The 14,553-nt window shown below is 40.3% G+C and overlaps 1 protein-coding gene across 4 annotated transcripts in view; it reads left to right on the top strand.

Moving 5' to 3' along the window:
- DENND5A (DENN domain containing 5A) overlaps nucleotides 1-14,553 on the top strand; it is a 115,714-nt gene that overhangs the window by 35,534 nt on the left and 65,627 nt on the right. For all 4 annotated transcript variants that reach the window (XM_077818394.1, XM_077818391.1, XM_077818390.1 and 1 more), the window contains exon 4: nucleotides 427-1,087. In XM_077818394.1, coding sequence (XP_077674520.1) covers nucleotides 427-1,087 — 661 coding nt within the window. The remainder of the gene's footprint in view (nucleotides 1-426; nucleotides 1,088-14,553) is intronic.

The raw sequence follows: 14,553 nt of genomic DNA, 5'->3' as shown, positions 1-14,553 counted from the left end.
AGGGAATGGAATTTAACTTCTTACCTCACCTTGTATTTTTACTGTGCTTTAAATAAAACATATGTTCTTCTTTTAAAAGCAAAAATCATGATCAAAACATTTTTTCTTCCACTATTTTTGTAGTGTGTAATTCTGTTCATATGAAGCCAGTGATAAAGTTTCCTGTGAACTTCAGTGAAAAATCAGATGTGGGCCTTATGCTGCATGCCTTTGTTCTGTGTAATAACTCTTAGTTTTAATGTGTTTGTGTTTAAGACACTACCTAATGTAATAATGTCTTACAAAATCTATTTAGAGAGAAATGAAATGTAATGTCAGTCCTCAGCATTCTCAAATGCTGTCTGTTATTGCCAAAAAATTTGAAAGAAGCAAAATGTAATTTAGTATTTATTTAACTTTTCCCACTTTTTTTGTTTTCTTTTATAGCTGTGTATGCCTAAAGGGCTTGCTTTCAAGACCCAATCTGATTCCAGAGACCCTCAGTTCCATTCGTTTATAATCACCCGTGAAGATGGCTCGCGGACATTTGGGTTTTCTCTCACATTTTATGAGGAAGTTACAAGCAAGCAAATCTGTAGTGCAATGCAGACATTATATCATATGCACAATGCTGAATATGACATTCTGCATATTCCACCCACAAATGACAAAGATAGCTGTAGCAGCATGGAAGACTGTAATGTAACTTCTGTATCAAAGCTACAGCGTTTTAACTCCTATGATATTAGCAGAGACACACTGTATGTCTCTAAGTGCATTTGTCTGATTACCCCAATGTCTTTCATGAAGGCTTGTAAGAAAGTACTTGAGCAACTTCACCAAGCTGTAACTTCTCTTCAACCGCCACCGTTACCTTTGGAAAGTTACATCTACAATATTCTCTATGAGGTTCCTCTTCCTCCGGCAGGGAGATCCTTAAAATTTTCAGGTGTTTATGGACCAATTATCTGCCAGAGACCAAGCACCAGTGAACTGCCATTATTTGACTTTCCAGTTAAAGAAGTTTTTGAATTACTTGGAGTGGAAAATGTGGTTCAGCTCTTTACTTGTGCTCTTCTGGAATTCCAGATACTGCTTTATTCACAGCGTGAGTACTCTTGTTTTGTCCTGTGTAACTAATGGCATGAGTTTTTTTTAATAGAGATTAAAAAAAATAAATAGCTGTAATAAACTACTATTGGCATGTCACTGCTGTCAGTGTGTTGCTGCTGTCAGAGTGATTTAAATCAGACCTCACTGGAAAGTGAAGGCCCTCAGCAACTCTGAAAATCATAGTACCTAACTTCAGGCACTTGAGTTTGAAAATGTTGGCCTTACTTTAATATTCTGTATGCATATAATGACATGAGACAGGACAAGAAAGCTGGCCGTCTTCTTTCTTTGCAAAATCACCATTAATTAGGGGAGTAAATGGATGGTTTCTCCCTAGCTTGCTGAATTCCTGCTCTGCCTTCACTCAACGAGGGGCATCTTAGGTGTGGTCTACACATAAATTAGGTCAACACAGCTATGGCACTCGGTGGTATAAAAAATTCACAGCCCTGAGCGCTGTAGTTGTGCTGACCTAATCTCTGATATAGATGCAGCTAGGTCGATGGAAGAATGCTTCTGTCAGCCTTGCTGCTGCCTTTCCTTGGAGATGTGTAGTTCCTACACTGATGGAAAAAGCTCTTCTGTCATTGTAGGAAGTGTCCACGCTACAGAGCTACAGCAGCACAGCTATGGTGCTATAGCTATGTCACTAGACTGCCTATAATGTAGTATATACAGTTGTAAACAGGGTGGATTAAAAAAAATCCATGATTTAAAAAAAAAATCAATTTTTTAAATTTAAATCTGTTTTTTTATAAAGGTATTTTTAATTAAGATCCATGATGCGATATAATGTAATAGGGATTATACATTCTCATTCTATAGTCTGAGACAATATATTCATGTAATGTTTAATAGTTCATGGATTAGGAACCCAATCTCATGGGGTTCCAGGGCTTCTGTATAGATTATTTAGGTTAATCTTTCTATCTACCTAATGGGACTCAGTGCTCAGTCTAGAAGATATCAGAGATGCTTAGTTTTTCAATTCTCAAACTGTGGATTTGTGTCTTCAGAGATAACATGCTTGTTAATAGCAAAAAATGTTTTAAAATAAATTAAGTATATAGAGGTGAGAAATAACAGACCTCAACCCTATTGTCCCTCTGCAAGTTTGTGTTCACAGTCAATCCCTTACCTCTCTCTAAAGGTGCAAAGTTTCAAAAAGTTCAATGAATGGAAGATTGGTGGGGGCGGAATAGTTCTGGACAAGGAGAAGAAGTCTGGAGATAAATATGAGAAGGGAGGGACAGGCAGTAGAAACAAATGTGAAACTGTTTGAGCAGCATATTTCAGAAGTCTTGAGGTCTTTCTGAGTGTAGCCTTCATTGGTTTGAGATCTACCATACCATTCTCTCATTAGAAGGGAAAACCTATAACGGCAGCAGGCCGTAACAGAGACCCAGAGAAATATTTTAATGAAGTTTCTCTACCTGTGGGTAAGACAGGCATGCGTGCAAAATGCAAATAGTGCAACAAAGAAATGCAAGGCCTGGTTTCATAGAATATCAGGGTTGGAAGGGACTTCAGGAGGTCATCTAGTCCAACCCCTTGCTCAAAGCAGGACCAATCCCCAATTTTTGCCCTCAATCCCTAAATGGCCCCCTCCAGGACTGAACTCACAACCCTGGGTTTAGCAGGCCAATGCTCAAACCACTGAGCTGTCCCTCCCCCTAAATTGTTGTTTCCTGAATGAAACAACATCATGAGAAGTGTTCCTTCTTTGGAGGAAGCTGCGTTGAAGATGATGAAAGGAACATGACTGAACATGCAGGATCTTCAGGTTGGTAAACTTTATTTTATACTTCTTTCTTAAGGACTGCCTGTCTTCCTTCTGGACTATTCTTGAATTCTCATGTTTGAGCAAAAAAATACAGTTGTTACTCTATGGTACTATCAATTTAGATGCAGTTGTGATAAAAAAAATAGCTGAAATAGGCAGATCTTCCTTTTACAATTTCACCTTTAAAGTAGTACCAAGTGTCAGTGAATGCAATGACTAATACTAAATGAGCAGTATGGTAATAATAAATAAATAACTGCATTGACTTACTTTGCTTAGGAGAATCTGTCCTCAACATACAGGATTCTGAAGACGATCCACCTTCCAGATCACCATCATTTTCTATAGTTTCAGCATTATCTGCCAGTGATAGTGTTCCAGTCACACCATGTATGTCACATAGCCACAGTATATCACTTGTAGCAAAAAGAAAAAAAATCTCCATCATCCAGAAACAACCATAGATAAGTTTGTGTTAAGAACCAGCAGATTACAAAAAGAGGTAATTGATGAAAAAATTGCCTGGTTTGTTTATACAACAAACTCTCCTTTCCACATGATTGAGCGCCCACACTTCATTATCATGGTTCAGTCATTAAGACCAGGATACAGTCCACCCAACAGAGCAGATGTCTCAGGCAAATTGCTGGATAAAGTGTATGAAAGAGAAATTGAGAAGTGTGCCAAAGGTCTAGAGGATGAAATTGTTAACCTGAGTCTTGGTGGGTGGAGCAACGTCCACAGTGATCCTGTTGTATGTGCTTGTGTGACAACAGAAGAGAATGTCTTCCTTACAGAAACAATTGATGCATCAGGAAATACACACACAGCAGAATACTTACAAGAAGTAGCAGTAAAAGCTATAACAAACTGTGGGGAAAAAATTCAAATGTCTAGTACGCAGCTTGGTCACAGACAAGGTTGCAAAAGTATCCAAGATGAGAAGAAATTATTTAGAAGAGAGTCCCAAGCTAATAACATACGGTTGCAGTGCTCATTTGATGCACCTCCTAGCCAAAGACTTCAGTGTTCCAGAAATAAAGGCTAATGTTGTTGAAATTGCAAAATACTTCCGTAACAACCGCTTTGCAGCAGCTGCTCTGAAAAAAGTGGGAAGAACCAAGCTAACTCTCCCACAAGAAATGTGATGGAACTTAGTAGTGGACTGTTTTGAGCACTATAGCAAGAACTGGCCTAATCTGATGATAGTTTGTGAACAAAATCGTGAAAAAATAGATGGCACTGTCACAGCCAAAGTTCTCAACACTGGGCTTAAGAGAAATGCTGAACACATGCTGAGTACCCTGAAGCCCATTTCTGAAGCCTTGAACAAAATGCAGGGAAATAGCTGTTTTATTGCTGATGCTGTTAAAATTTGGAAGGAACTGAGTGAGATCTTAAAAAGAGAGATATGCAATGACAGAGTTAAATTACAAGCATTAAAAAACGAATGGGACAAGCACTATCTCCAGCTCATTTTCTTGCAAATATTCTCCATACTCGGTACCAGGGTCAAATCTTAACTCCTGAAGAAGAGGAGTTGGCTACGACATGGACATCCAGCAATCATCCCTCCATAATGCCAACTACAATAAACTTCAGCGCTAAAGGTGAACCATTCAAGAAATATATGTTTGCTGATGATGTTTTAAAGAAAGTCACACCTGTGAACTGGTGGAAGTCACTTAAGCCCTTGGATTCAGAGACTGTTGAAGTGATAATCTCACTTTTAACAGCAGTAGCTTCTTCTGCCAGCATAGAAAGAATATTTTCTTCCTTTGGACTAATTCATTCCAAATTGAGAAATCGTTTGGGACCTGAAAAAGCAGGAAAGCTTGTTTTCTTTTTCCAGATTATGAGCAAACAGGAAAACAAAGGTGAAGACGACTTCTGAGTTAGCTGCAGAAGCCAATATTTTAAGTTTCTCATGTTGACCTGGCTGACATAGTCTATTTAATTTTTGTTTTGTTAATTATTTCATTTAACTATTTTAGTTTAAAAACATTTTAACAAAAACAAACCTGATTTTAAACAACTTGAACGTTTAACTAAATTCAAAAACTCATATGTTTTGATAAAATATTATGTTTGCTGTTGAAGAAAAAAATCCAGAATACATAACGTTGTTGTTTTAGTTACATAAAACAATTTAAATGTCTCTCTGGTGGTGATCTCCTCCTAATACAGCATGGCAAGAAAATCCTCCAAATATTAATGATTAACCTGTTGAAATGGAGATAGTTCACCTCCCAATGACTTCATAAATATCTGCTTCAATTATCTTTGGTAAATGAAATAACCAAACAATCATTCATGTTCTGATATAGCTGTAAAACTAATCTGAAAAGTTTTCAAAATAAATCACTTTACAAATGTATAGTGTGTACCTTCTAAAAATGAAACCTACGTCTGAGCTGTGAAGCGTAACGGGTTGTTAACTCACCACCATGGTGCCCCCTGCTGGTTGCTCCGGGAATTAGCTCTATCCAGCTGTGGAGTGCCCTCTGCAGGTGGTGTCCTGCCCATCGCTGTGCTCTGCAGTGCTGTCTGGGACCTGCATTGCTCCCTGGCTTGTGGCGTCCTCTTCTGGACACAGCTCTCCGGCTGTGCCCCACTCAGTTTTCTCCCCTTCCAGGGGTATCTGCAGTCCTCAGTCTCCACCTGCCCTTGTGACCAGCTGCAGCCCAAAGTCCCTTCCCTCAGGGCAAGCCACAGTCTGTATCAGGCCAGGCTCCTCCACGGCCAGGTGCATGGAAGAGGGGGACCTAGGCCCACCCACTACTCTGGGTCCCTGCCCAGGGTCCCTCTGGCAGCAGCCATGTCCTGCCCTCCTTCTCTCCCATCTACTGCTCGTGCTCCCTGGGCCACTTCCCCTTTGGCCCTTGCACCTTCTCAGCCCTTTCTTTCACGGGCCTCAGCCTGGCAGGTATCAGGCTGGAGCTTTCCCTCCATTCTCCTGAGGCTGCTCTATCTAAGGTGCTATCCCTGGGAGCCTGTCCTCCTCCCTTGCTTGTCAGGGAGAGATTCCTGTCTCCTCTGCTTTGTAGCCTTTATATGGAGCTCAGCCTGGCCCTGTTTGGCTGCTTCTAAGCCTTCTGTGATTGGCCGGGTTCTGCGCAGCCGCTCCAAGGGCTGCTATTAACCCTTTGTCTGCCAAAGTGGGGCAACTGCCCCACTACATGAAGAATATGTATTAAGGTTATTACAACCAACAAGAATGCACTTTTATGTAGAAATACATGATTGAGTTGAGTCTTCCTAAATCAGATCCACCCTGGTTGTAAACATACAATGAACTGTATGCCCCAGGTTGTATTTCAAGAGGCATTGTTCCCTTAATTCCCTTCAAGTTCTTTACCCAGAAGTATCTTATGTCCAACCATTGTTTGGTTTCCTCCTTACTCCTTGTATCAGACCCTTTTGATTTAATTCCCTTTAGCCAGTCTTAACAGTATCAAGTAGGTAAAATGAGGTACACATAATATTTATAAAAATGATTCTCTCCTGTTCTTCACATATAGGTATATCTGTTCACTAACAAAAGAAGCTTTATATAGAAGCTTGTTAACTTCTTTGATTGTAGTTGTCCTGTAGTGTTTTAGTTTGCCTCAAGTGGTCATACTAAATTGCTAACATAAGTTGCTACTTGACTTTGCTAGAGTTGCCAATGGTCCAGGAGATTGCACTGGTTCCTTTCTGTTCTATTAAAATGCTCCAGACACAACTGAACTTTCTTTGATATTTGTCTTGAAAAGGAACTGGGAAGTACTTTGAAGTAATTTGAAAGTTTGCTTTATTTTATTCTAGCTCCTGTGAGTGCTCCTGTATCGTTTGGTGAAATGCTCTTTTTTTAAAATTTACTACAGCAAAACCTCTAGGAAAATTGCAACAGATATCCCTACTCTGTTTCTAGCATCAGCATAGTTAATAATGTTTGTTTTTCCTCTTTCAGAAGGGGAAGAACACCGCTGTAATAAAACTGTGGCCACTTATTTTGGTACTTACAATGACACACTCAATCTAAAAATTGTCTGAAGTTTTTTTATATAATCAAAGATGTTACTGGTAACATTTACCACTGGGACTAGAGAAAAAGTTTTTTTTTTTTTTTCCAGCTTGTTTACTTTATATACTTAACTATACCTTGTATATAATTTTCACTGTTTCCCATATATGATCAGTTTGATTTCCTGTTTTGCTTATGTGGGGTTTTTCAAACAGCAAAAAGGGAAAACACTTTTAAAACAGGGAAGTTTGATTAAAAAACCTCAAAATTTGGCAGGGGAACTCCGAGGCAAATAGAATGTGAAATCATTTTAACTAATTTTTAGCATGGTCTAGATTTTGTTGACAGTTGTGTCTGAGCATGGATCTAGGTGCTGAACTTTAAACACCCAAATTTGAAATTTTTGCTCTAAAAACTTAACTTTTTTTTTAAATCAGTCATGAAACCTGATTTTTCCAATTATGTGACAACGTAATTGGTTAGAACAATTTCTTTTATGCTCTTTGGGTCAGATCAGATCACTGTACTAGTTCAGTAGAGCTTGACTAACAAGCATACAGATCTGAAAATCTAAAAAGTTAGGGTGCTTGTCTACACAGGATGCTATGTTGCTTTAACTTCAGTTTTCAGAGTAGCAGCCGTGTTAGTCTGTATTCGCAAAAAGAAAAGGAGTACTTGTGGCACCTTAGAGGCTAACCAATTTATTTGAGCATAAGCACCTTAACTTCAGTTTGTTCACCTAGCCTTGTGTCTAGACGTGAACTTTTTAAAAATTAAATTATTTCGCATCTTAAATTGCAGTAAGTCATCCTCCCTGGAACAGGAGTAAGTCCACTTCCCAGTGAGTTTGTTTACTTTAAAGTTTGCATGGACTAATTAAGTACTTCACTTCTGACAGTCCTCCAACTAGTATCCCACACTGCATTTATTCACTCCTGGATTGGCCTGTCTTCGTACCTTTGTGCCCTCTACTGCTCTGGGTCATCTTGATTGGATGTCACGTCTCTGTTTAAATGCTGTATCAGGTAGTGGTAGTGAGTTCCCATGCCGAGAGTAATGTACCCATTATAGCAGCCGGGGTGCTCCAGGCTTCCACATGGATCTCTTTAGAGATCCTGGACTTGTTTGCCCTCTCTGGAGAGCTGTGTGTCTAGCCCCATCTAGAGAAGAGTCACCAGAATGTAGAAACCTGCAAAAGCAAATGAAGGTGAAGGGGTGCTGGCCAAGTCAAAGCTAAGGTGCTATAGCAGAACTCCCTGAAGAAAATGAAGGACATGTTCAAGGAACTTGTGACTGCATCCCAAGAGAGGACTGCTAAGGCAAAAGTGTGGAGGGATGATTTCCTGGATAACTCTCAAAGGTTTGTAAGTGAGCGCATAGCCCTGGAGAAGGACATAATGCAGACAGTACAAACAGCTGTGATAGAGCAGGTTTTGTTATGAAGATCCTGCATTGCGTGCCAACCTTACAATAGCCTGCAAACTATGGAGAACGCACCATACTGGGACCATCATTTCCATCATCCTAATTACAGGCCTTTCCCACAACAGTCAATTATATTGGAGATGGAGAACACTTTTGAGCACATCGCATACAGGAGTTTGAACGCTTCATGGTTTGGCCATGCCTTGGTTCCTTTAGTTTTAAGCTTTCGCTAAGTTCTTGGTTAACTATGTACTTGGTTAACACAATAAAAATCTTTGTTAAACTTGGCTGCAGAACTTCATTGAGGTATAGTTCCACCTATACATTACGTAACATTTCCCCAAGTGGTATCAGTTCCTAATCAAATAAAAATACACAAACACATTTCAGTCATTTCCTTGACTACAGTACATTCATTACTCACAACTATTGGCTTCAGAGTAGGAGTACAATGCATCCCTGATCCTGTCTTGTTGGCTGCTGGGGTCATTTTTCAGAGATGCCACCTCTGGCTGTCCATAAAATTCAGAAAGTTTCTTCATCCCTTCCTCTCACCCACCCGCCATGTGCTCTCATTGCTCTCAGATGTTTTGCAAAATATCATAGTACTTATTACATGTGGATGAGAAGCATCCAGCCTTGTCATGTAGCACCCTCCACCTTCATTTCCTTCTTCCAAATGCACACTCCTCTATCATTCTGCAGCTAATCGGGGTATAGTTAAACAGGTCTTTTCTCTTATCCAAGTGTCCAGTAAAAGGCTTCAAAAGCCAGGAAAACAGAGGGTAAGCTGGTCTCCCAGAATAACTCCATTAATGTCCAGGGTGGTATGGGGAGCAAAAACTCTCTTGCTTGCTTCAGAAACAGGCCAGAGTTTCTAAAGATCCTGGCATGATGGACCTTTCCAGATCACACCACACTAGTATTTGTGAACCTTCCGCAGTGATCAACCAGGCCTTGCAGCACCATGGAGAAATACCCTTTCCTGTTTATAAAGTCTCAGACCTGGTGTGGAGGGCAAAGAAAAGGCATGAGAGTCCCATCAGTAGCTCCAAAACAGTTCAGGAACCTTATCCATGGAAAACTGTCAATAACCTCTCCTGTACTGCAACACTTTGTGACCCAGCATAGCTGCACCCCCTGAATAGCATTACAAACTTCCATGAGGTCAGCACTGACAACTGATCTACCAATACCAAACTGGTTAGCTGCTGACTAGTAGCAATCAGGGGTGGCAAGCTTCCAGATGGTGATGGCCTCTCACTTCTAGCCTAGATGAACCTACTACCAGGATGCACAACTGGGTGGAAAACTGTACTCAGAGTAGTTATCAGTGGTTCAGAGTCAAACTGGAAGGGCGTATTGAGTAGGGTCCCACAGGAATCTCTCCTGAGTCTGATTCTATTCGGTATCTTCATAAATGATTTGGATAATGGCATAGACAGTACATGTATAAAGTCTGTGGATGATACAAAGCTGGGAGGGTTTGCAAGCGCTTTGAAGAATAGGATTAGAGTTCACAATCATCTTGCCAAACTGGAGAAATGGTTGGAATTAATTAGGATGAAATTTAGTAAGGACAGATGCGAATTACTGCACTTAGGAGGGAATAATCAGTTGCACAAATACAAAATAGGAAATAATTGCCTACGAAGGAGTACTGCAGATAAAGATCTGGCAGTTGTATTGGATCACAAACTAAATGAGTCAACAATGTAATACTGTTAGGAGCCCCTGGCTGCCCTAGCCAGGGGCTCCAAGCTACTAGTCCCGGCTGGGCTGGGGAGGCACAGGATTTGCTCTTCCCCTGCACGGCTGCGCCTGGGGGGAGATCAGACCCACTTCCACCTCTGGCAACCTCCTGTTAACTCATTTAGTTTGTGTCAACAATGTAATACATAAGTCAATAATGTAATACTGTTGGGGGGAATGTATTAGCAGGAGTGTTGTAAGCAAGACACAAAATGTAATTCTTTCACTCTACTTAGCACTGATAAGGCCTCAACTGGATTACTGTGTCTAGTTCAGGGACCATGCTTCAGGAAACATGTAGACGAATTGGAGAGAGCCCAGAGGAGAGCAACAAAATTAATTAAAGGGATAGTAAACATGACCTATGAGGAAAGATTAAAAAAAAAAAAAAGCCGGGGGGGGGGGCGTTGGTTTTGTCTGGAGAAGAGAAGACCGGGGGTGGGAAGGGTGGAGGGGTAGAGGGAGTACAGGGGATACATGATAGTAGTCTTCAAGTATGTAAAAGGTTGTTATAAAAAAGAGGGTGATAAATTGTTCTCCTTATCCACCGACGAGAGGACTAGAAGTAATGGGATTAAGTTACAGCAAGGGAGATTTAAGTTAGGTGCTAGAAAAAACTTCCTAACTATAAGGGCAGTTAAACACTGGCACAAATTACCTAGGGAGGTTGTGGAATCTCCATGATTGGAGGTTTGTAAGAGCAGGTTAGACAAACACCTGTCAGGGAAGGTCTAGATGATACTTAGTTCTCCCTGAGTGCAGGGGACTGGACTAGATGACCTAACAGTGTTCCTTCAAGTCCTGCATCTCTGTGATTCTCCATGCTGAGGGGAACTCATGTTGGTGTTCTGCTGTTGCAGGTCCAGGGTGAGTTCTGCGCTGCTTTCTGGGAAAGCAGTCTGTGTCGTCCCTGTTCTAATCACCGCTCTCTCCTGCCACTCATTGCAAGGTGACCGAGCCCAGAAGCAGTACTCTGCTGAGTCAAACTGCTCCAGATAAATGCCCTGCAGAAGTAACTGTTCAACTTCCTCCTCCTCTTGTAGTCATATTCCTACAGCATCCAAATCCGTACAGTTGGAAGACTGCCAATACACGTGCGTTATCCTGTTCCTTTTAATGACTGCCATGATGGTGGCGCTCATCAGGCCCTCCCTGGTGCCTCACAGCAGTTCGAAAACAGCACTGACAAAATACAGATGTATTAAGGGAAGCCAGGAGAGGAATTACATGAGTTTTTAGACTCCACGTCCCAAAATTCCTGTAGGTTCCAGTATGCATCTCTGCCCAATGCACTGCAAGAAAAAGTAGACCACAGAGCTGAGTGGCAGAACATTGCACCATGAGATCTGCCCAGAATGCTGTGTACTTGATTTGAAAAAGCACAGAGCCATGTGGATGCTATGAGTAACAAGGAAACTACCTGCTAGCTGGCATTACAAAACAGTGTGGATGCACTTCTGTTTGATATAGTTAAATGGCTGCACATAGGGCAAACAAACTAATCTGATTGATCATCGTCATGTAGACAAAACTTTAAAGTATAAAAACATTCAAGTGATCAAAAAATATAACAAGTTAGTTTTTTAAGTCCGAATGCTTGCTTTTTCTGTTTGCCAGAAGCTGGGAATGGGTGACGGGATGAATCACTTGATGATTACCTGTTCTGTTCATTCCTTCTGAGGCACCTGGCATTGGCCACCATCAGAAGACAGGATACTGGGCTAGAGGAACCTTTGGTCTGACCCAGTATTGCCATTCTTATGTTCTTAAATACAAAATAACACCCTTGTATTTGTTGATAATTGTTGCCTCAATTCATGTTTGTTAGAAGATATATTTTTATTCAATGACTGGAGCAGTTATTTTTTCTTCAGATATTGTCAGTAAATTCTTAGCTTGAGTCAAAAATAATCAGTAACTATTGAAAAAGGTTTGTCCAACACTACTGTTCAGATGAGGCCTAGAAATGACTTTTTAAAAAAATGACGACAAGGTGGGTGAGTTAGTATCTTTTATTGGACCATCTTCTGTTAATGCAAGATAAGCTTTTGAGGTATGCAGAGCTTTTCTTCAGGTCTGGAAAAGGTATTCAGTATGTCACAGCTAAATGCAAGGTGGAACAGATTGTTTAGTATAGGTAGTTAACACTTTCTAGGAGACCATTCTAGGTGAAGTGGCTTTTTAACGTGTCTGCAGTCATAGGACAAAAAAGGGGGATTAGTGGGTTACAGATTATTGTAATAAGCCATAAATACCATGTCTTTGAGACCAGGATTTTTAGTGTCCAGCGAAGTTAGGAATTTAAGCTCACAGGCTCATCTTTTGAAGGTGTTGTGCAGGTTTTCTTTGAAGATGAGGACTAAGAGGTCAGGTATGGAGTGCTTGTTCTGTGAAGCGTTCGCCCGCAGGTGACATGAGGTTTTCGTGTCTCATCATTTTTCTGGGAGAGAGACTGGAGTGATTGTCTGACTTCACCCTGGGGTCGGTTTGTGGGAGATGAGGTTGTAAAGTTTCTCTTGGAGTTGCTTGGGGAAAGATTTGATGATATCCTTAAATTCCTGAGTGAATTGTGGCGTGGGATGCTCTTTGAGTTCTTTGAGTTCTAGGTGTAAGTTGGCTGGCCTTGTTGATGTAGTCATCATGGTTGAGAACTATGATGGCATCCCCTTTGTCTGCTGGTTTGATGGTTATCGGGTGATTGGATATCAGAGATCATATAGGTGTCCTCTCAGCAGTGGAAAGGTTGTGGTGGATGTGATGTTTAGGGATTTCAAGTCCAAAACAACTTACTCAAGTTTTTAAGTAAGGATAAGCTACATCAGTGCCAGTCACTTCTTTTTCTACCCAGTGCAGTGCATCTATGCTAGGATGTGCTACACTGGTGAAATAAAAATCTCTGTGTAGCAACGCCTTTCCACAACTTTTTGTTTAGTACTGTGAGTATGCTTGGTATTCCAGATTTTTCTTCGTTTGGTGTGTGCTCTTTGGAAACTTTTCACCAGAAAATGGAGGAAGGTGATGGGAAGTGATGCAAATGTCAAATACTTCCCTCTTCCACAAACGTATTTTTTATGTATCTGGTTGAATGAATTAATAAGTTACATGCCACTTATGCAGAAAGCGTACCAAATACATATTTATGAATCACTGCATGTATGATGTGGAATATGGCAGAGATTTTTTCCCCCCCTCACTCAATTTTTTTAGACCAACTTTAGTCTATCTAAACCTCTTCTTTTTCATCTTTCTTCTGGCATAATTGATAAACAGAAATAATTAACAAAGGTAAATGGGTTTTTGGTTACATGCAAGTCCTGTAAATAGTTTAGTCCACTAAACAGTAAATAAAGTAAAAACCATACAAAAGTAATACCTTCGGGTTAGGGCTTTTCCACAATGCGTCTGTCAGTCAGGCTATGGGAAAGCAGAGCCAAGTGTGGAAGATATACTAGCAGGGTTGATTTAAACATCCTCTTAATTAAATTTAGAGATCAAAGGGGAAATATGTAAAAATAATATGAAACAGATGTAGATTGGAGTTTCTGTTCTGTGGCAGCTCATTGTGGATTACTATTTATAGGAATAATATCAGTTTCCAGATAAAAATATTGAAGACATGTAAAAAAGGTCAGTTATTTATGGGATGAAAAGAGATGCACAAAATATTGCATTTGTTAAACAAATACGATAGGCCAAATTCAGCCTTGCATAAGTGTGTGCAACTCTACTGAAGTCACTGAAGACTGAATTTCACCCTGGAAAGTCAGGAAATAACAATCTTTTAAAAAGCCATACATTTTGGAAAATGTACAGTTAGGGTTACAGAACCATTTTAATTATGCAGTCAGCACACCTGCAAGATATATCAGTTGTGATCCTCACAACTTGATCTCTGGTTGCAGGCTTCTTAAATCCAATATTTTTTGGAGGTAGCTCTAACTTAGTGAAGCCTGGAGCATGTGGCTGCAGTTACTTGAAGATATGAACAGTACTACAGTTTAAGTAGCTAGGAATAGCTTGACTATCCAGGATGAAAGGTGACTGCATCCCTAGGTATCTAGGCAGCTGTGGCTGCTAAAGAAATAAAAATATTAACTATGGAGATACTGGTGTGTCTCCATAGTTAAACTAATTGGGAAGGTGAATGCTAAGCATCAGGTAACAGAGAGAAAACCCACTTAATTAAGCAGCAAGATTTTTTTATAGACTCATTATTTTGTATATTAGGAAATCAATGTTTTTAATTTGAGACTTGTTCTTTCAGATTAACATTCCCTCTCTGCAACTGCTGGACTCTTCAGTATATATGTGCCTGGCTGCTTTTAAAAATTCCCTTTAAAATGCAAAACATTAAATGGTAGAATGAAGTGGGGGTTTTTTGGGTTTTTTTTTCCAAACCCTCTCCCCGCCCATCTCTTGGTCACTACCTATTTGTCACTCTCCCTTGCAGTGAAGGTTTGATTAAGGTAAAGATCTGCAAGTAACTTTGTGCAGG

The sequence above is a fragment of the Eretmochelys imbricata genome, chromosome 6, assembly GCF_965152235.1.
Source record: "Eretmochelys imbricata isolate rEreImb1 chromosome 6, rEreImb1.hap1, whole genome shotgun sequence".
Lineage (NCBI taxonomy): Eukaryota > Metazoa > Chordata > Testudines > Cheloniidae > Eretmochelys > Eretmochelys imbricata.
This window is presented reverse-complemented; position numbering and strand designations above follow the sequence as displayed.